The sequence below is a fragment of the Hypomesus transpacificus genome, chromosome 14 (assembly GCF_021917145.1).
Source record: "Hypomesus transpacificus isolate Combined female chromosome 14, fHypTra1, whole genome shotgun sequence".
Classification (NCBI taxonomy): domain Eukaryota; kingdom Metazoa; phylum Chordata; class Actinopteri; order Osmeriformes; family Osmeridae; genus Hypomesus; species Hypomesus transpacificus.
In genome coordinates, this window is record NC_061073.1 from 4,807,566 (window position 1) to 4,831,895 (window position 24,330).

At 49.8% G+C, this 24,330-nt stretch overlaps 2 protein-coding genes across 8 annotated transcripts; both read right to left on the reverse strand.

The window, feature by feature from the left end:
* Nucleotides 1-109: 109 nt before the first annotated feature.
* Nucleotides 110-2,881, reverse strand: endouc (endonuclease, polyU-specific C). The gene is made up of 8 exons (XM_047034261.1): nt 2,739-2,881; nt 2,398-2,460; nt 2,189-2,288; nt 1,988-2,099; nt 1,618-1,739; nt 1,167-1,279; nt 824-974; nt 110-674 (listed from the first exon to the last, which is right to left on the reverse strand). The coding sequence occupies exons 1-8, from the start codon at nt 2,747-2,749 to the stop codon at nt 414-416; spliced, it is 933 nt and encodes a 310-aa protein (XP_046890217.1). The 5' UTR covers nt 2,750-2,881; the 3' UTR covers nt 110-413.
* A 196-nt stretch (nt 2,882-3,077) lies between these two features.
* Nucleotides 3,078-24,307, reverse strand: ppfibp1b (PPFIA binding protein 1b). Of its 7 annotated transcripts, none has more exons than XM_047034423.1 (28): nt 24,160-24,307; nt 18,571-18,655; nt 17,404-17,609; nt 16,248-16,334; nt 15,893-16,006; nt 15,497-15,628; nt 14,457-14,549; nt 13,914-14,006; nt 12,386-12,497; nt 12,069-12,113; nt 10,299-10,360; nt 10,099-10,183; nt 9,868-10,004; nt 9,358-9,476; nt 9,211-9,271; nt 8,946-8,975; nt 8,540-8,741; nt 6,935-7,076; nt 6,586-6,714; nt 6,290-6,440; nt 5,969-6,080; nt 5,709-5,797; nt 5,495-5,617; nt 5,283-5,408; nt 5,000-5,188; nt 4,638-4,802; nt 4,299-4,364; nt 3,078-4,163 (listed from the first exon to the last, which is right to left on the reverse strand). In XM_047034423.1, the coding sequence occupies exons 2-28, from the start codon at nt 18,632-18,634 to the stop codon at nt 4,080-4,082; spliced, it is 3,018 nt and encodes a 1,005-aa protein (XP_046890379.1). In that variant the 5' UTR covers nt 18,635-18,655; nt 24,160-24,307; the 3' UTR covers nt 3,078-4,079. The 7 variants fall into 7 exon arrangements, with proteins under 7 accessions (XP_046890379.1, XP_046890378.1, XP_046890382.1 ...); XM_047034422.1 differs by having other exon boundaries at nt 24,155-24,307; XM_047034426.1 differs by lacking the exon at nt 13,914-14,006 and having other exon boundaries at nt 24,155-24,307.
* Between the last annotated feature and the right edge of the window lie 23 nt (nt 24,308-24,330).

Here is a 24,330-nt window from a genome sequence, read left to right on the forward strand (position 1 = left end):
GGATCTATTTATTTTTCTGTTTTAAAGGCCTCAAACTTTTATGGTTCAAGTCATAAAAACACAAACACTTCTGTTAATAATACAAGGATTGGCTTGAGAACGATTGTAATACTTTGATCATGTTTTAATTAAACTCAACTGATACAAAGTCAAGTGTAAAGGCTTTCCATAAAAACTGGTTAATTAGCTAGGGCATAACGTCATGTTTGTAAAGGCATATTAAAAACAAATCCCCCCCCCCCCCCCCCCCCCACACACACACACACACACATTTATGAATAATAATAAAAAAAGCTACAACCTTTCCTACTGAAGCTCACTAAAAATTCCACTATTAAAAGATAGCAAAATTATGCCCCTTAAAGTAGGGTGCATGTGCTTAGTGTGTGCTGGTGGGTCTGTGTGGAGTCCATCTATTGATGCCTGCTGTTGCTGCTGAGCAGTTTGGGGTAGGCGGTTCCTAGGGAGCGGCCCTGACGGACCACCACCAGCTCCAGCTGGCACTGGTCGATGTTGACCACCACGGAGGTGTGGCGCTGTGTGTTGATGAGGAAGATGACGGTGTAGAGGGCCATTTCAAACTCGGGGCTGGCCCCGATGAAGGTGCTGCCCACCGGCTTCAGCAGGCCATGCCAGCTGAACTGCAGGCTCAGAACGTGGTCGTCTGAATCAGGCTGTGGGTGCGGGGGCAGAGAAAGAGGACACAAACAATCTGGTCAAACTAATCTGTGGACGTTCTCAAGTTTGGTATTAGCTGAAAGTGAAGACGGTACGTTTCACACAGATTGAACTATGTTGCAGGCAGAAGGTTCTCTCAGCTTACAAGGTCCACGTCCCGGGCTTTGTATCCCTTGTAGTCTAGGTTACTGCTCTTCTCCTGGAGGTAGAACTGGACCCAGTTATGGAAACCAATGATGTCACTTCCGTGTTTTGTCTCTCCGACAAACACATGCTCAAATCCGCAGGAGTCCTCTCTGTCACATGAAACAAACATATCACACGGGTTCTAGATTATTCTTTTTTACCGTAGACAACCATGCAGCATTGGGTATTCATATTCTGTGCAAATTTAACACCCAAGCTGTTCTTGTGTTTCAAAGGAACTGTGGTGTTGTCCACTGTTAAGGAACAGAATTGGGGGAGTCGAGCACAAGGCACAAGCTTACCCTCCTTTTCTGTCCCTGTGGTAGAGGCGAAACCAGATGGTATACAGCTGGGTCTTAAACTGCCCCAAGTTTGAGTTGGACATGCCCTTACTCACAAGGTACCTGTGGGCACGCTGCAACAAAACAAAGAAAATAAAAAAGCACACTCAAGCACACTTTGTTGCGAGTTCTCTGCGATTTTAACATTGACCAGTAGGGGGTATGCAAGTCTGTCAGGGAATGCCTGTCCGAACACGCTCTACAATCCTCCCCGCATACCCAATCAGGCTTTAGCCAAGTAGCACGCCTCAACACAGCAGATGTTTTAGATGAGCTGCTTTGTTCTGTGTGGTTCTCGCAACATTGTGTCCTGAACAAACCGGGACAGGAAGATCATAAACTCCCTCAGGATTTCAGCGGCTCAGTGCTCCTGCAACTGAAGAGGAGAGAAGCCAAGGACACACACACACACCTTCATAACCTCCGTTTCCAGGACAGCATCCAGGAAGAGGTTGTTCTCCGTCACCTCGTCTGGTGTGACACTCTCCGCCACTCCCGTGGACCTCTCATAGTTATCCAGGAGTTTCATTAAACCTGCAGACACCGCAAGCTTTGACCTCAGAGTAGCCCATCGGGCTTCCAAGACATTGCATCTCAACACCAAGCAATTATGGTTATAAATTGATAACACTCAGCAGTCTACAGAAAAAAATACTATGAACAAAGTGCTGAGAGTTATACTACCATTATAAGGCCTATCAAACAATATTCTGCTAGTGGAAGGCTAAATCAGAATCAATAGTTTATTCTTGCGTTGGTCAATGTCTTGACAGTAGACTCACGAGAGAAGGTGGTGGTGGTCGTTAGTTTTTCCTCGTTGACGTCAGAGAAGAGAGGCGAGGAGGCACGATCTCTTGCGTTGTTACTACCCTGCGGGACGAATCCAGCTTTGCCCTGGACAACACAAAACAATACGGTTTGTGTCCACAGTCTATGTAATGTGATTATTAATCTAGCTTTAAGAGATTGAGTAAGTGAACTACTTGAACAGCGAGGTTGTAGTCGACCCCTGGTGTGAAGCGGCTCAGATCCAGTCTCCAAAGATCATTAAACAGACCCGACAACTCATGGTTGACCGTTTGACTGTAAAGCGAAAAGCACCGACAACAGATTTTTTGAATACAAAATGTATTGGCCCGTGTGAGTGAATATGGAAGAGCCAAACAAGTAACTACAGGATTGTTTCTTGTACCTTGACGCCCTAACCTGGGAAACAGCCACCGCTAACAGACAGACAAGGAATCCACAGGAAAACCTTTGGAAGAAAGCATGAGAATGATAATCTTATCTGATATTTGCATGAACCTATTTAGCCTTAAACAATGACTTGGTAGGCTAGATTGTTAATGGGATAGTTGAACATTGGCATGCTGCAATACGTTTTTAGTTTAGAAACATAAAATGTCCAGGGCTACTTTTAATCGTTCGCTAAATACTCTTGAAAGTGAAAGAATGTTTTGTTTAAAAGTTGTACCGTATTCAAAGTAAACTAGAATAGGCCTATGTATGAGGTTGAGAAAAGTTTATTCTTACCGCGGATCCATGTTGTGTTTTGTGTTGAGGAATGATATTCCTCCGCCTACAGACCGTAAAGAATAATGATACAAACGAAAACACTCCTATATTTGAAGACCTCAAGGTAATCCCTCCTAATACAAAATCAACAGTCTAACTACGCATGTGCGGACCGTATGCCTACAGTAGACCCACTTTAGGACAAATGGTTTTGCAAATTAAGTTAAACCAACTTCAAAAACATAGAGCTTGACTGTCAAAGTCATCCAAAACATTTATACAGTTATGAATCTGCAACGAAACAAAAAAAAATAAATCACATTCGATTATTTTAGCACTTAGAAGACAAACAATAAGACTGATTTAAATTACTTTATTGGCCTTTAGAAATGCACACCACAAAAACGCCCTTTTCTGCTCAGTCATGAGATAACAGGATCTTTACATTGAGACGTTCTGGCATAGTTTCATCTCTACATATGCCACTATGGTAATCTGAAAAGAACCACACTAACTGGCAACTGTCCACTTGACTTTAACTTTAATCATTTAAAATCGCTATCTTCTGTTAGGAGAGCGGGAGTACAATGAATGACCATTTCGGCAATGAGAAAGACTTGAACAGCATGCGATGAGATGCAACTCGATTTGTGTGAATTATTATAGTTTGTTACTATGCAGTATGTGTTGGTGCAAATGCATGCAAACATTACTGGGAGTGTTAAAGGTATGGAAAGATATGTTGGAAAAATACACACATTGCACTTAAAATAGAGGCTTTATAATGCACAAAACATAGCAGCGATTCAGGGGTTTCACTTGACAGTGAAGTTATTACCTGTAGAAACTCTGCACAGAACATGACATTTGAGTAAATTGTTTTTCAGTCCAACAGGGTTGAAAGTCTTGAAGCATATAAAAAGAAGATATATTAGATTTCGTCACAATCTCCTCCTCTGTTGAAATTGGATGCTCCGTGATCATCTGATGGGTGATGAGCTATGAGCGATGACACTATTGAAACTCTGAACCCCACACAGAGAGATGCACCTATAAGAACAGTCAGTATGAATGTGTCCAGTAACCAGCTGGTAGGCACACTACAGTGGCAATTCTCTTTCTCTCCAATACTATTTTGCCCTTTTTCTAGAAACATTTTAAAAACTTTTTTTTGGCTCATCGAACAATGTAATGCTAAACAAGGTGGTTTTTGAGGAGTATGTGAGTGTGTATGTGTGTGTAACAGTGTGTGTAAACGTGTGTGTGTGTGTAACAGTGTGTGTGTGAGTCTTTGCTGGTGGGGAAGGACACGGCTGCACAGGGTCACAGGTTGTCACGACAACGACGATGACAAAGGCCTCATGCGTTGGAGTCGTCGTCAGTCACACTGAGGCAGGGAGAGTTGGAGATCTCTTTGAAGAACTCATCATCTTTCAGCATGCTCTGGAAACAAGGACACGCAAAGTCACAACAGCAACTGACTGGATGTGGAATCAAGAAAAGTGAATTGGGGTTGGAACTTGGAAGACAATTTGACCATTAACGTCAATGTTGAAAAAACGTCAAATGTGTTCTCACAGTCAGGTTTTGGATTCCCTCTGAGAAGGCTCCGATCTGCCTCACGGTGCCCTCCGAGTCGTCCATCTGAAACCAGACACCAGGTTGATCAGGCACAACCTCACAAAGTGACTGTCACCTGTAGGAGCCAGAGCTGACTGTGCAGGTGCTGCCACCTGCTGGTCACAGACTGAATCATGTGGACGGGGATGTGTGCTGCTAAAAACGGAGAAGAGCCGTTTCCTTCGTGAGCGAAATCCCTCTTGTTCACCTCGGTCTTAATGTGTTTTGTTCTTAAGGAAGTGTTCCCTGCGACACTCCTGTTAGTAGGAGGGAGTCCAGGAAGTGAGGCTCGGTCACCTGATTGAGGCGGTCGAAGTCGTCCTCGTAGATCTGGAGCTCCCCCCCGAAGCCCCTCTGGAAGCTGCGCTCCTTGGGCATCTCCACATCCATCGGACACACGTACTCCTCGTTCTCATCCTGCTTCCTCTTCCTCCCAAAGCTACCAAATGATAGCTTCCTCGGCTGGGGGGGGGGGTAGGGAGCAGAGAGAGAGAGGATTCAGAGACAAGATTCATAGTCATTTGTATTTACGCAGTACTGCTCCTTGCGAGGGACTGTCGCAGCTTTATAACCGTGTGAACCATGTTACGATGACCGTTTACTTCCACACCAACAGCCTGGAGATCCACCTTGATCCTGTCGGCCGTCCGGTGACCTACCTTGACCTTGGCGGTGGCGGTGAGCAGGGAGTAGTCTGGGTTCTCCAGACACTCCTGTTTGCTCTGCTGGGCCTCGGTGCCCACCAGCAGGCCGAAGTGCGTGGCCAGGTGTCGACGCAGCAGCGTCTTGTTGGGGGGAATGTTGAGCAGCAGAGCCATGGTCTCCACGTTGAACCTGGGCTCCAGGACCTGAGGGGGGAAGGGGGGGTTAAGGAAGAGCAATGGATGCCCCCAGGAAAGTTCCATGTTGTGGCCGCCTGGCCTCTCGCCTCCCGGGTCTTACCATCAGCCCACCGTGGACGCCGCTGCCCCGTAGGTTGGGGGCGTACTCGGCCAGATCCACAGACCTGAGCCACTCCATCACCCGGTGGTTGGTCCACTGGGAGACTTCGGCCGGCGTGATGTTATTCTGAGGGGTCGAACCAGTGCATAGTCCGCGATAAGAAGATCACACATTTGATTTGTACACACGTCGACGTGTTCCGCCTCACCCACCTCGTCGGAAGGCCTGCGTCGGAGGCAGTTGGGCTGGTAGCTGTTGAGCCGCAGCACCTGGATGGCCCTCTTGATGCTCAGGTGGTGGAGGACGCTGCCCACCTTCAGGGACAGCAGGTCGTCCTGGAGGCAAGGCGGGCACAGTCAGGAGGAACGACAACAACGCGGCAGCAGCCCCGCTAACAGGTCGGTCGGCCCGCCCTCTGTCACTCACCACGGTCATGTAGTGCAGCACGCGGCCGTCCACCCTGCCCTCGTCGAACTGGGTCTTGTACTGAGGCAGGCCAATGTCATCCAGCCACCCTGGGAGAGGAGAGAAGGAACGACTGACCTAGATCACTATCAATCCATCCATCAATCTACTGTATCCATCCATCTACTGTCTGGATAGACTAGAGGAGATCACTGAGAATGTAGCTGGTGCCGGGGGGGTCTGAGCCCAGAGGAACCAGACAGGAGGTGAGTGGTACTGACGGGTCACCCAGCTGTAGTCCAGTCGGCCCTTGCCATCTTCTTCCTCGGAGCCCAGAGCCTGCAGAGCCAGCTGCAGCTTCTTCCTGTGGAGGGTGTGCCTGATGCCCAGCTCCTACACACACACACACACACACACACAGACACACACACACAGACACGCACACAGACACACGCACACAAACACACAGAGACAGAGACACACACACACACAGACACACACACACACACAGAAGAGAGAGAATAGAGTGGGTCCAAAAACATCGAGTGTGTGTGTGTGTGAGTGTGTGTGTGTATGTGTGTGTGTGTGAGTGTGTTCCTCACCTTCTCCAGGTCCTGCTGGGAGGCCTGCAGGAGCGTCTGCCCTGACGAGATCCAGGAGCGTGCCATGTTCAGGTACAGGCCCAGGCCCTGCTCCTGCAGCCAATCACACACCTGCTCCCTCGACCACCGTGCAAACGGAGCGTCCAGCTCACTGAGGGGAGGGGGGGGGGTTACAACTGACTAATAGCATACCTACTTTTATAGATCCCTAAATACTGAAATCCTCTTCTAAACACTGAATGAGTACGACAAGACTAGTCTTCTCAGGCATATCAGGCACAGTAAGATACACTAACTTGTTTCTCTGCAGATCCCTGGACCAGCCAAGTCTGGGGCCTGCCGTGGCTCTGACTCCGCCCCTCCTGAACTCGCCCTCCGATAGGTTGTCGTCCAGGTTGAAGGTCGTGGACTGACTCCTCCTCAGTCTGGAGGGGGAACGACACGTTCAGACCGGGACGCGCCTCGACTGAACTACATGACTCAGGTCTGTTTTCCACGCCCCAAGGGAACGGCAAATCGCAAACAACATGTTGGTGCGGACTAAGCACGTTGTTCAAAAAGGCTTCAACAGATGGAATCAGTGTATCTACCACAGCCCGGGGGGGCCACTGAGGAAGCAGGCGTCGGGCCAGTAGCAACACTCACTTCCCAAACAGCTTCTTAATGCCCCTGGCCTTCTTCTGCCCCTCAGGGGCGGTGGGCAGCGTGCGGGTGCTGTCGCTGGTGGTCGACCTCTGGGAAAGGCCCGCCAGGTCCAGATGTTCGGTGCCCTCGCGCTCCGTCTCAGCTGGAGAAACCAGGGGTGTGACATCAGCTAACCTCTGACGAGACCGGCAGGCAGAGACAGGCTTGGGACTACAACTCCCACACACACTGACTGCCATGGGCAGGACTACAACTCCCACACACACACTGACTGCCATGGGTAGGACTACAACTCCCACACACACTGACTGCCATGGGCAGGACTACAACTCCCACACACACTGACTGCCATGGGCAGGACTACAACTCCCACACACACTGACTGCCATGGGCAGGACTACAACTCCCACACACACTGACTGCCATGGGCAGGACTACAAATGGAACCCCAGACACACTGAGGAGACAGAGGCCTAAATGGAGCCATGATCGAGTCCATGATGAATACAATACGAGCTCTGCATGCAGTAGAGAGTACTGTTTCTTTACTTGTATGAAAAGTCAAAAAGACCACGTAGCAGTGTGTGTTGTGCTAAAGATAATACTAAATTACAATAATCCTACAGATTAGAAAAATATACAAACAGCTTTCCTATAAATTGAGGAAATCCCAGAAAGGTTTCTTAATCTGAGCCAGAGGGGCTTGGTCAGAATGAGGAGGAATTATGACGCACGCACACCACACAGGAAAGATGCAGACGCACAAAGTGACATACAAAACATACAAGGCGCTTAAAGCCATCCAGACATTGAGCAATCTGACCTGAATTATTTGCTGGTGTCGTGGGTGTGGTTGTATGAAAAGACATCTGTTGTAGTTACTGTGTAATTACATCAGCTATAGTTACTGTGTAATTACATCTGCTGTAGTTACTGTGTAATTACACAGCAAAAAGGAGCCAAAGTAGTCTCTAGTTAGCTTGGTTGCATCTCCCCTGATCCTACTTAGCCTAGCTAGTCCTAGTGGACATGGCTCCATACTGTACCTAGCTAGTCCTAGTGGACATGGCTCCAGACTGTACCTAGCTAGTCCTAATGGACATGGCTCCAGACTGTACCTAGCTAGTCCTAGTGGACATGGCTCCAGACTGTACCTAGCTAGTCCTAGTGGACATGGCTCCATACTGTACCTAGCTAGTCCTAGTGGACATGGCTCCATACTGTACCTAGCATAGGGGCGCTCGCACTCCGATTGCGGTCTTCCGAAGTCGCACAAAGCAGACAGGACGAGGACAACAAAGGGCTGAGATTAACACACAAGAACTGCACACATAAAGCACACACAAAGCACAGAGCCCTGGTGAAGCAGGGCTCTCTTGACTAGCACTGTTTGGTGTGGGCAGCAAATGACGGGGTTTGGACTGTCAGGATGCGGGCACAGCACAGGCAGCATAGGAAGCCAGCCCAACCTTCACAATGGAAACATCAACAAACATGCCGAGGCCTCGTCAAAAGAAAAAAGCAACACTCAAGTCCAAGCCAGCCTCCAGCCCGACCGCTACCGGTCCCCTAGATCTACCCCCTTCCCCCCCCTCGCTCCTTTACCCAGGTTGGGGGCGCTGGCCGTCCTCTTGCCCCCCCGGATCTTGAAGAAGCCCCGGCCGAAGGAGGAGCGGGCCTTGCGGCTCCCGAAGCCTGTGTCGTCTGTGGGGGCGGCGCGGGGCGAGGAGGAGGGGGAGGAGGACGTGGAGTGGGGGGGCTTGGGGGGCCGCTCGCTAATCTTAGCCACCTCCTCGCGGGCCTTGTTCTGAGGAGGAGGAGGAGACGGGTCACACGGAGCACCACCTGCATACAGCTCGTATACAAAGGGTGCCGCGAGGCACGCTGGCAAACCCTTTTGAGGATGACGTGTGACGCAGTCAGGCTGCCAATCAGACGGGAAGTCAGGCAGACAGACAGGAAGACAGACAGAATAACAGTCAGTGAGGTCTCACCCAATGAGAGAGCTAACCTTTATTAGGAACAGCAGAGTCTCAGGCCTCTGGCAAGCAAGAGAGCACAAGAGGAAGATGAAAAGGTGAGAAAGCTCAAATACAGTTTGAATAGCATGTGCTATACACTCAGATAGATGACTCCTGTACACAGGCCAACCTCTGCTGGCTTCTGACAGGGGGATGACACAATCTGAGACAGAACGGTATGGAGTTAGTGGTGGAGTCGGTTTATGACCGATGAGAACCCCCCCCACTGGAGCCTCCATCTTGACATCTCCTCACCTGTTCTCTGTTCCTGCCATCCAGGTTGTCCTGGCTACCCGCCCTGGCGCCGTCAGGGGACCTGAAACCATCAAGACCACTCAGATGACGGTTCAGATGCGCTCCTGAACCCAGGGCCTGCTGACTAGAAGGTGAGGTGCTGCTCACCTGTCGGGCCCTGCTGGGTCCGGGTCTGGCCCCCGGTCTGGCCCCCGGTCTGGGTCAGAGGCTGGCCTGGCTGGAGGGCTGGGCGAGGGGTCTTCAGTCACTGTCAGGCGGATCTCCAGCTGTGCATGGAACAGGAGGTCAAGGGGAGGCAAAAACACAAGTCAACATCGACACAGAACACAGAACTCTAGTCATCTATCATGTATCGTGCATCGAGTATTGAGAATCAGAATCGAGTTGAGAGGAAAGTAACACCAGTGATAATCCTAATTGATATGGACGCCAATTCACCAATCGCTAATTCACAAACTGACACTGAATGTTATCACAGTAATTTGACTGTGATATTAACACTACCCTACCAGAGTGTGTTAAGGCCGTGCGTGGGATGTGTTTTACAACTGGCTACTTCAGGGACTGGATGACAGGCCCCTGGGGGCGGAGCTATCTCGAGCATGCAAGTCTAAGTGTTTGTGACATCATGTCAGAGTGTGTGCGTGGGGACCCTACCTCATCTGGGCTCGTTCCGATCACTTCCTCCTCACCCGCCAGCCCCTCCCGCTGCTCCAGCTCCATGGCAACCGCGCGGGCCATCGCCATAGAGATGGAGCCGTTGTCGAGAGCCTCCTCGTTCTCTCCGTCTCTCTCTGGAAACGGAACAGATGTTTTAGCGAGCACCTTCGACGGGGGTTTTTTTTTCGAAACCGACACAACCTCGTCACCCCTTGAAAAGCTCCAGACCTTTCTTGGCCTGCAGGGACATGACCATGTCCTGAACCTTGTTGTATCTCAGGAGAGACTGCCTCAGCTCCTCGATCTTCCGATCCTGCAAGGACACGCGGCGAAGAAGGAGGCGGGGTGAGGAAGGGGAAAGCTCGACGGAGTCGTCGTGGAAACCCGACGGGACGACCCCGAGGAGCGCCGGAGTGTCCTCCTCTTACCTTCTCTTCGTTGGCCCCCATCAGGGACTCGACGGCCTTCTTCATCCTCTGCACCTCCACATCTGAGGAGGACACGCACGTCAGGGGGGCCAGGGGGAGGGGGGCTGGGGGGGCCAGGGGGGCTGGGGGGGCAGGGGGAGAGGGGCTGGGGGGGCCAGGGGGAGGGGGGCTGGGGGGGCCAGGGGGGCTGGGGGGGCAGGGGGAGAGGGGCTGGGGGGGGGGCAGGGGGGCTGGGGGGGCCAGGGGGGCTGGGTGGAGAGGGGCTGGGGGGGCTGGGGGGGCAGGGGGAGAGGGGCTGGGGGGGGCCAGGGGGAGAGGGGCTGGGGGGGGCAGGGGGAGAGGGGCTGGGGGGGCAGGGGGAGAGGGGCTGGGGGGGGCCAGGGGGAGAGGGGCTGGGGGGGCAGGGGAAGAGGGGCTGGGGGGGGCCAGGGGGAGGGGGGCTGGGGGGGCCAGGGGGAGGGGGGCTGGGGGGGCCAGGGGGAGAGGGGCTGGGGGGGCCAGGGGGAGAGGGGCTGGGGGGGCCAGGGGGAGGGGGGCTGGGGGGGCCAGGGGGAGAGGGGCTGGGGGGGCAGGGGGAGAGGGGCTGGGGGAGGCAGGGGGAGAGGGGCTGGGGGGGGCAGGGGGAGAGGGGCTGGGGGGGGCCAGGGGGAGAGGGGCTGGGGGGGCAGGGGGAGAGGGGCTGGGGGGGGCCAGGGGGAGAGGGGCTGGGGGGGCCAGGGGGAGAGGGGCTGGGGGGGCCAGGTCAGAAGGCTGACTGGTAACCTGATGTCACACAGCTACTGGGTGGGATGGGGGGGGGTAACTGCTTTAAGGGCTTTAACAGACTTGTCTATAGTTTAAGGCAGTCTATGACCTTTGGCTTAGTGCGAGTATGATCCTTGACGTGACTGAGGTGACAAGGGGGTGCGTGCGTATTTACAGCGACAACGTCAAGACGCGAGACAAGGTGATGAAGAGAAGGATGGACCATGACACAGATTAGCGAGGAGGAAGGTTGGAGGGGGGGGTGATGGATGTATCGGAAGAGGAGAGGGAGAGGAGGGAGACTGGGGTGGAGGAGGGGGGTAGCAGTGTGTGAGCACAGCCTGAACAGGCAGGGGGCAGCAGGGAGGTGAGGTGAGACAAACCCATCCATCTTCCCTCAGGGGTGACACTGCAGCTCTCACAGCCTGGCCTGTCACAGGAGGACACACCTGACCTCGGGCTTCCAATACTCAAATACTGTCACATAGGTGCGCTTGATTTGGCTCAACCACAGCAACAAATAAATGTTTCAGCCCCCTGAAGGGACAAGTGAGTGTCAAATCAAACATAGTTTAGAGGTAGTACTGTTCTGTAAAAAAAGAAAGGTTTTGTCCGCTATAAACATACTGCCAGCCGATCGCCTTCGGTGAAGCTCGCCTTCCTCCTTGTCTAGTTTTTGTCAAACCAGTGTCAATCAAACTCGAGCTGGATTAAAGCTCTAAATCGCTGTTTCTCACCTTCGAGTGTCTTTTTTGATGTTACCTATCGCAGTTTCAATACGCTGCATACGAACCCTGCTTACTGTGCCACGGGTGAACAAGGATACTGGAGCCGAAAGTGAAAGGGAGGTGAAGCGTGTACCACCAGGCAGCGTTAGGATGAACACGCTGGGGGTCTGGGGAGGGAGGAGTGTTGGGGGGGTTCAGGAACAAGCAGGGTTTGGAACAGGTCATGCCCTCGCATGCAGACAGGGAGGGGCCAGGGGAGAGGCGAGCGGCTTACACACACACATCCAACACTCCTTACGTTTCTCTTTCAGCCTCTGTTTAAGAGTTTCGTCTGGGTGGGAGACTGAACAGGATACACAGTTACGACAACAAAAACTGTCTGCAGTTTCTGAACATGGTCAATGTAGGATGCTCTAGACTCATCATTGCAGGGTACATAAGGTACAACATCATTTTACACACACATCAGTCGATGACACTAGAATTCATTCTTGTTCAATATAAAGTTGAGTGTATTGACTGATGCAGATATGCAGTATGTGTGCCTGGTTTTAAGAAGCATCAAGACGCAGAGACGGCGAGGGGAGCTGGGCCCAGCAGGTCATGGGGTCTCACCTCTCTCTGTGCCGCCCAGACCTCCAGGGGGTCTGAAGCCCGTCTGATCCTGGCCCCTCCTCAGCTCTCCGTCTCGCTCCTCCAGCTGTCTCCTCAGCACACCCAGCTCCTCCTGCCAACATGGGACACCAGTCAGACACAACCACCCCACAACACACTACCCTGCACACCCTACACTACACTGAGACTACACACAAGATGACCCCAACACTACCCTGCACACCCTACACTACACTGAGACTACACACAAGATGACCCCAACACTACCCTGCACACCCTACACTACACTGAGACTACACACAAGATGACCCCAACACTACCCTGCACACCCTACACTACACTGAGACTACACTCAAGATGACCCCAACACTACCCTGCACACCCTACACTACACTGAGACTACACACAAGATGACCCCAACACAACCCCGACACTTCCTAAACACCACCCCCAACACTACACCCTGACACTACACAGAGCACTACACCAAAACTACCCTCAACACTTGTGTAAGTCTACACACAACACTACCCCCATACCACCCCCATACCACCCCCACCCCCTCCCCCAAACACCTCACCTTCAACTATACAGAAGAGAGAAAGCAAAAGCAAGTGAGGGAAAACAAGCTCGAGAGAGAGAGATAGAGAGAGAGAGAGAGAGAGAGAGAGAGAGAGAGAGAGAGAGAGAAATAGAGAGGCAGAGAGAGAGGCAGAGAGAGAGAGAGATAGAAATAGAGAGGCAGAGAGAGCGAGAGAGAGAGGCAGAGAGAGAGAGAGAGAGAGAGAGAGAGAGAGAGAGAGAGAGAGAGAGAGAGAGAGAGAGAGAGAGAGAGAGAGAGAGAAAGTGATGGACAGAGGCAGATGGAGGTCAGCACTGGTGTGTGTTGGTAGTGCAGTTGATGAGTCAACAGCATTCTAACAGGAAGTCTGCATGAAGCAGGCTGCAGGAACAGGAGGGTGCAGGGCACCAGGGCCTCCCAAAACAAACACCAGGGGAAGGACAGGGAGAAAGTATGTTAGTGGAGACAAAGAGGGGAGGGAATGAATAAAAGAAAACAAACTCGAGTCCTGCCAAACGAGGCCAGAGAGTCCATGAGAGTCCATGATGAACACATGACTGTGGTTTGGTCAAATATGCGATATGCTTAATCTGGTGCCTTGTGGACGTAGCATACAGGAAGTGGCATTTCTGGGTACATTTAATTTGTACCTTTCACCATATTGGGAAGGGAGTGATTTAGCTATTTTTGTTTTTTGAAACGGACGTTGTTACAGTTATTTGAGCATGCTGATAAGTCTGATTTATTTATATGTTTTGCCATTTGAACCATCTTATGTCGGTTCAATTAATTTTGACTTTCATCTCTATTCAGATAAGTGTGCAGAAACACACACACACACACACACACACACACACACACAAATACACCAGTTACAATCATTCCCGCTGTAAACACAAACAAAAACTGGGATGTGAAGGAGAAGCAAAGTGGGATGAGCGAGCAGAGAGGCTGAGAGAAGCCGACCTTCAGTGCCTGGAGCTGGCTCTCCTTCCTCTGCTTCTCATACTGTAACTGGCCCACCTTGATTTTCAAGCTAGAAAGTTTGGCCATGAGCGACTATCGTCGAGAAGCAAGCCAAGAAAGCAGGGGGGAGCCCAGGAAGAAAGAAAGAAGAGAGACACCGTAAGAGAAAGACAAACCACAAAGGGCGAAGGACGGACACCAAAGAACATCAGAAGTCACAGAAGGAGACAACAGCTCAGTGTCACAAGGTAAAGAAGAAGAATACTTGAGTTATTATACTCTGTCAAACATGGATGAAGAATACTAGAGTTATTATACTCTGTCAAACATGGATGAAGAATACTAGAGTTATTATACTCTGTCAAACATGGATGCTCAGGCAGAATACTTGAGTTATTATACTCTGTCAAACATGGATGAAGAATACTAGAGTTATTATACTCTGTCAAACATGGATGCTCAGGCAGAATACTTGAGTTATTATACTCTGTCAAACATGGATGCTCAGGCATTCCTTTCGACACTGTCACCAGGACAACTCACCTTTGTAGATCGGAGCTTTTTCTCATACTGTAGTCTTTCGTTCTCCATCTCTGTCACTCGGTACCTCAGCTCGTTGATCTCCAGGACCAGGTCCTGGGAGGAGTCAGAAAGACTGCATTACCCAGACTGCATTTGGTGGGAGAGGAGAGAGGCTGCCAAGGGCAGAGTGAGAACATGTTTTGGGTACAAGTGAGTGAGATTTATAGTATGTTTGTTTCAGTGCTAGCCTGGCCCCTGAGTCCCTCATTGCAGAGTTGCATAAACACTACAGTAATTTTTTTCTCCAAGCTATGGCTGAATTCCTTTCTCGTGTCGAAACACCATAAACATTGGATTCACATCGAGATTAATAAGAGGGCTCTGGTTTAAAGAGGACCACTGTCCTGGGAGAGAACTACTGTTCCCAAACAGCTGTGGAGTGTAGAAGACAGGAGAGGACCACTTCCTGGAGGGTGGGGCAATGTGAATCATGGACAGAAGCCCAGTGTTCCAGCGGACTGGCTGTGCCGCTACAACAACAGCATGACGTGCTTGAGAGACGTCCAAGAGCCGTACACAGTTCATCCAGAGCCAGAACCCCCCCCCCCCCCCCCCCCGACTCCACCCCCCCCCCCCCCCCCCCAGTAAACAAGAACATATCTCTTCATTCCCTGTTCCCTGTTCTTCATTCCCACTATTAACCATGAATTAACCGTTTCAAGAACAGGGAATGTTCTTGAAACAAGGCACTGCTACAGTCTGGTAGTCTCTCGGCCCTCTCCATCGCAGGTTGCCATTCCCTTGCAACGTAGCCTTCCGCTGTTCTTAACCATAAACACAGCTGCAAGCACACATGAGGACACATGCCGTCCCTCCCCCACACAGGTGTGTGACTGCATAGACCCCTGTTTGTCTTCTTATGTGTGTGAGAGAGAGGGATGTTGAGGTGGAGGGAGAAAGAGAGAGAGGAGGAAAGATAGAGAGAGACTCATAGCAAGAAAGACATACAGAGCCGGACAGAAAAACAAGTGAATTCCCGAGGCTTGGATGACTCCCATTACCTCACTGTCCCTGAACCGGTCATCAATGTCCAGCCTATCCTTCTGCAAGGAGTTCAGCTTCATCTTGAGGTTGGACACCTCGGCTATGAGATCCATCTTCTGGTTCTCCAGCGTTGACCTGCACAGGAGCTCCTGAAACAAGAGAGAAGGTCATTCCCAGAAGACATGGACAGGGTGAAGGTGAACTGCTGTTTGTGCAAGTCTGCACAGGAAGTCCCTAATATCAACATACCTGCAAATCATACAGGGAAGTATTTGAGGCGCGTTTGTTTTGCACTTCGATACGATTGACGTGACTGACCCATTGCGTCCATTGAGGCGGTCAAGCCAAATCAAGTGGACCTACGTGATTTGACAGGTGTGGATGCCGCCCCCGCCCCCCCCAAACAAACCCACCTGCTGGAGCATCTCCTCCGTAGCGTTGAGTTTCTCCCGGTTTTCGTCTAAGCACATGTCCAGGTCCCTGATCTTCTCTCCCTGCGCCTCCACCTGGTCTGTCAGCACGCTCACCTGCACACAGTCACCACAGCGTCGTACCAGGGCAGGCCGCTTCGCCTCCACACAGTACTCAACAATACTACCCAATACCATTGCCCCAGGAAGTAGAACTCAACCATACTCTAACCATGGCAAGCAGTATTCAGCATTTCTACCCAATACTCTTAACCCTAGTGAGAAGTGTTCAATAGTGCTACGTGGTACTCAACAGTACTCAACAGTATCATAGTAACGTGTGCTGAAGGGAAGGTACCTGGAGGACCAGGGACTCCTTGTCACTCTCCAGCCTGGACAGGCGTACCTGGTAGGTGTCTTGCCCCATGGACATGTGCCCATTGGACTGCGGAAACAGAGAGTGGTGCCAGAGGTTAGACAGAAAGAGAGGGGGATTCTTTGCTTTTTGGGGGGAGGGGGGGGGGGGAGGAATAGTTTCAGAGGGAAGTCAGTGTTGGAGCGTGGGCCCCTTGATGTTCTTGTGTTGGAGCTGGTTTGAGATTGATGTGGGAAGAAAACCGTTTCAGAATGTAAAAAATGTGTGGATAATGGCTTTACGGATACTGCTTAAGTTGTCCATTTGGCGTTTGCCCTTATGCACCCCAACCCTATCTTAAAAGGCAGAGGGAAAAGCTTTGGCTGGAGCATGTACACACACACACACACACACACACACACACTGTTAGAGTATTACATGTATTCTCTGGCATTTCCCTGGCATCTGGCCCAGTCCCACACAGCAGTTCCCCAGACAGCAGACTGGTTCCCCGAGCGCGCTGTGACAACACCTGGGCCTTATCTCTCCTTCCCAGGGACAGCTACACAGCAACACTTTGCTCTGCTAACCCAAGACTGGCCGCTTGCTCAGACGGCACTACTTAGACAGGGCTTCTTCGAAGGGAAAGTTACTAAAGACACTTCACATCCCAGAGAATGAATGAAGCAGCTTAACCACCAATGTCTGTTTTCACTCAGACAGTTTCCGGAACATTCTCAGTATCTCCACTGGCGCACACCACTAAACACGCCAACCAACCAGAGCTCTGCTGCTCACACGCACCTGATGACAAGATGTTTGACTTGAAAGAGTCTCTGTCTGTCTTTCTGCTGCAAACAGGAAGCATTCAAATACCTCCAGTGTTGACAGAGAGGGTCAATCACAGATGCTCTGACAGAAGACATTGTTGTCAGGTCCTGAGGGGGCAAAGCTAAGAGCAGAGAAGTTGTGTGTTTTTTGCACACTTCGACATGTTTTCCTATGTGTGTGTCCTTATGTTTGTGTGTCCTTGTGTGTGTGTCCCTATGTGTGTGTGTCCTTGTGTGTGTGTCCCTATGTGTGTGTGTGTCACTGTGTGTGCCTGTGTGTGTGCGTCCTTGTGTGTGTGTGTGTATCCCTGTGTGTGCACACGCCTCACCAGGTGCCCCTGCAGCCACTCGGCCAGGCTGTCAGCCGTGGCGTCAGGTATCTGGCAGCGTAGCCCCTCCCTCTCCTCTGTGTCCATCACGTCCAGCACCCCCCGCAGGTCCTCCAGCAGGTGGAGGGCCCGCAGACTGCCCAGGAAGGGAGAGGTGGGGGACTGGCAGTCAAACAGCCCGTTGGAGTAGTCCAGAGCCTTGGAGCCTGGCAGGGGGGGGGGGGAGAGGTGCAGAGAGACGAGATGAACAAGACCACAGAGAGACCAGACAAAGCCAAGACAACAACCAAAACACACAGTCCAAGAGAGATCAGTGAGGATAGAGGAATGCAGATACAAATCAGCGCGTTGGGTATTTGTAGTTTGTTTCTTATGGAACTGCTGGTTCTGTTTAGCCAATCCTACCACTACTAGCTTCTGGCACTGCTCAACACAGCCGAGTGGACAGCGTTACATCACTGAGCCATTAGAGGACTTGACACACCAAACAAGAGAGGAATTCTGGAGACTTGACAAAGCAGAGAGAGCTCCACACAGCCAGAGGCCCAGGAGCCTGGATGAGGGCAGAACACTGGCCGACGCTACTGGGAGAGACACATCATGTGATCTGACGGTTAACTGAAATGTCAGTTCTATAATTAACCAAAGCAAAAGAATAGGATTACGGCTCTGCACTGTCCACACACACGCACGCACACACACACACACAGACACACGCTGTGTGCATTAGTAACTGTTCTGCTGCAGGGGCTGAGTTGGAGCACAGTCCTGGTGAATATGCTGTAGAGGCATACGTAACATATCAGTACATCAACATTTCTGATCCAGTTCTGACAGAGTTCCTGACAACATTCTTTCCATCCGCATCGACAAGAGAGCTGGGGTACTTTGTTTGTCCTGAGAGGAATTGGTTTTGACCAGACCAGCTCAGACCAGTTCAGGCTAGACCTGACCAGAATAGACATGTATGTAACATTACATAGCAATGTAAATGGTATGTAGTGTAACGCTAGACAAGACCAGACTTAACCAGACCAGACAGGCTAGACCAAATCAGGCCAGGTTAGACCAAAACAGACTAGACCAGGCCAGGCTAGACCAGGCCAGGCTAAACCAGTCCAGGCTAGACCAGGCCAGGCTAGACCAGAGGAGGTTAAACCTTCTTACCTGCTATAATCCCATCCATCTGCTCCAGAGCTGCTGCCAACATGTCACTGGCATCTGACATCATCTTCCTTGCTCGCTCTGAACCCTGCAGGAAGAGGAGACCAGAAGCTTTCAGTTGGAGACTTGTTGTTCACCGATGAACTCCTCCACCAAGTCATGCTTAGGGTCCCCAACTACAATACAGTATCTCTGGGGGTACCTCACCGCAGACTAGATCACATGGTCAGACGGTTTCCTGGCCGCAAGCTTTGCAGCGTTGATGTTAAGTAGAACACGAGGACAGAGAAACAAGCCCAGATACCATGTGTATAACTAGCAGGTTGGAGAACTGTTAAGTTCCTGCCTGACTGGCGAGGACAGAGAGTCAATATAGTTCAGCTGATGAAACCAACATGGCATCGGTCTTGGATATCCTGGAGTGTTTGCAGTGGAGACATGCAATCCCTCTCTGTCAGGGGAAAAACAGAATTGCCCGTAGCATTTGGATTCTCCTCCCAGCCCAAAATAAACTCTGGAACCGCAGACTGAAGCCACTAAACCCCATAGCAGCAGCTAGGCTTTCTACAGGTTCAGCTGTAAGAGCTGAACCTGTGTTACGCCTGTCATTTTGTAAACCATCCAATGAGGAATTAGCCCTTGTGTGCCGCGAATCTCATAGCAACGCCCGCTGGAGCCTTCAAACAGAAAATAGCCCTTTAAACAAGAGGTGATAAATGTTGGAATATTGATGCAGGATTTGCTTCCATTCCCCCAGAAGAGCATATGGGAGGTTGGGCAATGATGTTGTGTGATTAGATCTAAAAATGATCCAAAATGTGTTTAGACTGTAATTCATTCAGGGATCTGCGAAGGCCAGTTTTTTCCACACCAAACTCGACAAAGCGTTTCTGTTTGGACCTCACTTTGTACATGAGGGCATTATCAAGCTAATTAACAGTGGGGGATTTTTTCATGGTTTTGGGCTAAAACCCTTATGAATATTAAAGCTAAAGCATAAAATGTCTTTCTAGACTATTCTGTTCTTCAAAATTTCCTGTTTGTGCTTGATGAAATCCATATTAATGCCCATAGTTATGGAATGGGATATCCAACAAGCTCATATACAGTAGGTCAGCATGTTTTCAGACACAGTAGCTTCAATGTCACTGTTGTTTTATTGTAAAAATACATTATTGCTACTCCCTTCCTCCCTATAGGCGGAATCCCATCTCAAATGGATCTTACGATCTCAGGATCCTTTCAGGGCCTGTGTGTTTCCTACTGGGGCTGCAGGCCTGAGTTGCTGGACATATTTAGAATTTCAATTAAGCCATTTAACCATGGTTACTGGCACAAAGAGTTTGCTGTCATCAGGGACACCAGTCTCTCTTGTTTGGGGACGAGTGAGGAGCCATTTTTAGGGGCCCCAGAGGCCCCCCCCCCCCCCCCCCCCCCCCCCCCCGAAAAACACAACATTCCTATTCAGCTAAACCTGCTCTTTAAAACCAAAGCGAACACAAACACACACACACACACTTCTGGGGCAGGTCTCACATCTTTCTGGAAAGCCATCCACCCACCTCCTACTGTGTCATTTGAGCATTCCTGAGGTCAAATCTGCCCTTTATTTGGAAAAGAAACAGACATTAACACGTCAGGCCATCTCTGCTCACAGTGAGATGAGAGGTTGGAAGAAGCGACATCATGCTGTGACCAGTCCCTCCTTTAGTTCACCCTGTGGTCCAGACCTGCAGAACGCTGTCTGCACACTGGAGCGAGCAGCAGTAATGAGACTTGCTCAGCTCACCTTATTTATTTAGATTCAAGTCCTTCATGTTACTTTTGTTATGTAGCTGCCAATTAAAATGTGCATGGTTAGCATGTCTAAAGTTGTTTCGTCGCATCTCTTCTTAATGTCTAGTCCCAGAAATTTTCAGAATGGGATATTTTGTCATTCATACAGCAAAAAAACCTTATCACCAAAAATGGAAACCTGCATTACTGGGTCTTGATAGTCATAATGGCAATTAGCAAAGGAATGGTGTTCAGAATGACCGTTTACCATTTATAGGTTATCAGACTGATGTGTACGCTCAGAAAATGTCTTCTGTATGGGTAGTGTGGAGGTAATTGGGATTTCATGTGTGCCTACATTATTCACTAATCAATAGAACTAGTCATTGGATACTAGTTAGTATGTTCTCATGTTAGCTTGCTATTAATAAGAGTACATTGTGTCTGTATGCCTGACTGTCACTATCTATGTTTACATTCTTGTGCCCTATAAAAGATGGTCCTCCGGCCTTCAGAGCCGAGAGAGACATGATTGAGACCTAAACCTGGTGTTGTGTTGTCATTTATTGTCAGAGGTCTGGTTTTCACTCCCAATCTGCAGATTGATAAATACTTATTAAAATCCAGAACTCAACTTAGTCACTCCGTTTATGAAAAGACGGACAAAACACTTTCTTCATCAGTCGGCAGCTTGTTGACAGTGCACCATGAAGATCTCCAGCTCAAACTGCTAGCACCAGGCCTATTTTCCAACCCCCCCCCCTGCTCAGCACAGCTTGTAGTCAAGACATATAAGGTTATGCCTCACACCCGGCCCTTAGCAAACAGTGTCAACAGACCAGGCCAGCACCAGATGTTCAGCTTCTCCCACCGTCACCCACTTGTCACCTCCCCACTCTCAAGTGGAGCACTTTGAACTATCTGAACGTCGCATTACCACCCAGGCCTTTGTCGTGTCATGGGGCTGTGCTCCCAGCGCTGGACCGAGATACAGAACAAGCACACCTAAACTACGGGGGAGATCCGCCCAGGCCTGAACTGCAGGACAGCCTCCTGTTCCGCCTGGGGTGACTCACCTGTCTAACAATCCTTCCATGGAAAATGGCTGCCACGGGGTTCCTGCCCTGCGGCAAGGTTCCCTTCGACTTTACAAGGCAGTGAAATCACTCAGGCTATTTCACAGCATCTGTATGTCACCCCCCCCCCCCCCCCCCCCCCTCCCATGTCCTGTTTGGGGTCTCATCAACTTATTAGTTAGGCCCTCAACAAAACAAGAGGTCGCAAATAATCTCTCTTGTCCTCACACAAAGCGTCCGTGTCTTCTGTAACCACCCCTTATCACAGCCGAAGAGACTTACACTGGAGACTATTGTATGTGTTGGCAGGATTTTACAACAGGCCGCATACAAAAGAGTAAGCCACAGCCAGTTTGCTTTATCCCCACCACTTTACTGCATTCATAGCTGATCTTATCAGAGAAAAGAGGGGGGGGGGGCGGGGGGGGGTGGGGGGGGGGGGGGGGGGGGGGGGGGAGAGCCGAGAAGAGGAGACCAATGAAGAGGAGATTCTGTCACTAATGGCCTTTCAGAGGGCATCACCTTAGGGCCCTTCAGGCTCCAAAGAGCATGGCAGCCCATCCTCCGTCACGGCACAGCAACGAGAGGGTGCAGAGCATGTCCTGGCCCAGTGCCTCCCGGTCTCTCTCTGACTGATACCTCCATCCTGGCACACGCAGGGAGAAAAACTGGGCCCTGAGGGCCACGTGCAGCCATGCAAGTAGAAGCTGGCTCTGAGGAGTGGAAGGCTGGGCTGAGTGGTGCTGGGAGCTGGCAGTTGAACTCTGGGAGGAATTTACAACCCTGGTGAAGATCTGCATGTCTTCCTCTGTCTGCATACGTACAGCGGACTGTGTTGTTTATCCAGGAGATGTTGAACTGAACTCAAATCTTAAACCGAGAAGCTGAATGATGACATGACATTCGGAGATGCCCTTTGACTACCAGACCCGGTCATTTCAAATACTGTACTTGGGTGTGCTTGATGTATCTTTCCCACAGCACTGAAACCGTTTCAGCATGATGGTGCTCTTTCAGGTAAGGAGACAGAACGAATCAGGAATGCTGTTGTTTCCGTGCTAGGCCCCACCATCCGCAGACGTTTTCCCTCTGAAAATACTTCAGCATCCATAATGTTGGGTGGAACTGCCTCATACATTGAGGTGTTTGTTCAGAGTGGATAGCCACTAGATCCATTCTCTGTCCACTGGTAAACCAAAGTATCACCAATTCAGTTCAGTTCAACTTAATTGTCAGACTCAACAGTCCATTAGAAAAAATACACAGACAAAATATAAAAACATTAAAAAGACATTGATAATTTTGACCTCTCAGTCCTGTGGGTAATCCAGCCTACATAGCGTCAGTGGTATAGGCCATGGTGATACATAATATTTGTGGTGCCAAACATGTTTCACCTGTAAAGTCCACCCAGTGTTGAGCCGTTTAGGGAGCCCTACGTCAGGCTGGCGCTATGCAGACGCCGCTCAGCAGGCAGCGGAGGGAGTCAGGCATCCACCACCCTGAGGTAGCGCTGCTTGGAAAGCAACCCCAGCTATTTGTGACCCGGGTGAGAGCGGGGGAAACACATTTCTTTTAATATGCCTATGAACATCTAGGAGTGTCGGACAAGCAGATTCAGGGGCCTTCCCCCTGTCTATACATAGCTTGGTAATCTGTCAAAATGCAGCGTTTGGGAGGCTTGGACAGAAGTTGTGTAGGCCTATATAAAATGTAATAAAACAGAAGCCAATGAATCAAAGGTTACCAATATCATGACACATGCAGAATGAAAGATTTTTTGAATCCATCCCAAATCAACAGTTTATCAATCTACAACTAATATAGCCTATTCCCTTCCGCAGTTTTTAGCAAAACTTTTCTGCTGGTAGCCTACATAGTCTACTGTGACTTACTACATCCGAACTTGTGAGAAGCTGTCATTTATCGATGAACTTTTCGGTTTGTAGGAACATTCCAGCCTTGAGGGAAATGTAGCATTTCCAGTCCCTCGCTAGACTACATAGGTAAGCCATTTAGGCATGTTATATCCGGAGCTTTTGTTACTACGCATTAACATAGTGGTAACATTTGATAATTTGAAGGAATGTGTATTTATAACCTTTAAATGCTCATTCCCCCTCAATGCTCATTCCCCCTCATACGAGTACAGCTTATTTGGTATTTTTGGGACAAAGGACAAAAGCAGTCCTATAAACAAGAGACAAAGTCATAAAGTCAATTTCCCCAAAAGGTGTTACTGTGACATAACTGTAAATGCCATTAAGTCTGTAGCTAATACTGCACATTTTTATCCAGACTCGATTAGTAGAACAAGCCAAGTAACGTTAACTAGAACGGGAGGGAAAAAAACAGCAAACAGAGACGGTTAAAAGTCGGCTACATAAGATGTCCAATATTACACTGCATGGTGTTGGAGGAATACATAAACGCATACTGTATTCACAGCGACTTTTAAGTGAAAACGTAAAACAAATTGGAAGGCTAACATTCATGGGCTTGAAGTAGCTTGAAGATCAACATTAGTTAATAGAAAGTGATAAATATCCTCTCACAAAGGAAGTTCTTTATTGTTAATGAAACTAACAAGTATTAATAAGAGTTGGTAGACTACATAGCCTACATTGAAGCCGAACCAATAGCATTACTATTATGCTGTACTTGAATCACAGCGGGCAATAGGCTACTACAATATTCCGCCCGGATATAAATCACTGCACCAAAAACACACTCACCCAACCTTTGAAACAACTTTACAATTCCCACGATGGAAGTTTCCAAATTCACCAAAACAAAAACTTGAGCCGTTTATATCATACACTTTTAACCTTTTACACTACAATATCAGCCCTCCGACCCTCAAAATCCCTACGCCATGTCGAGACAGAGTGGATGGGAAGTTAGAAAGTGG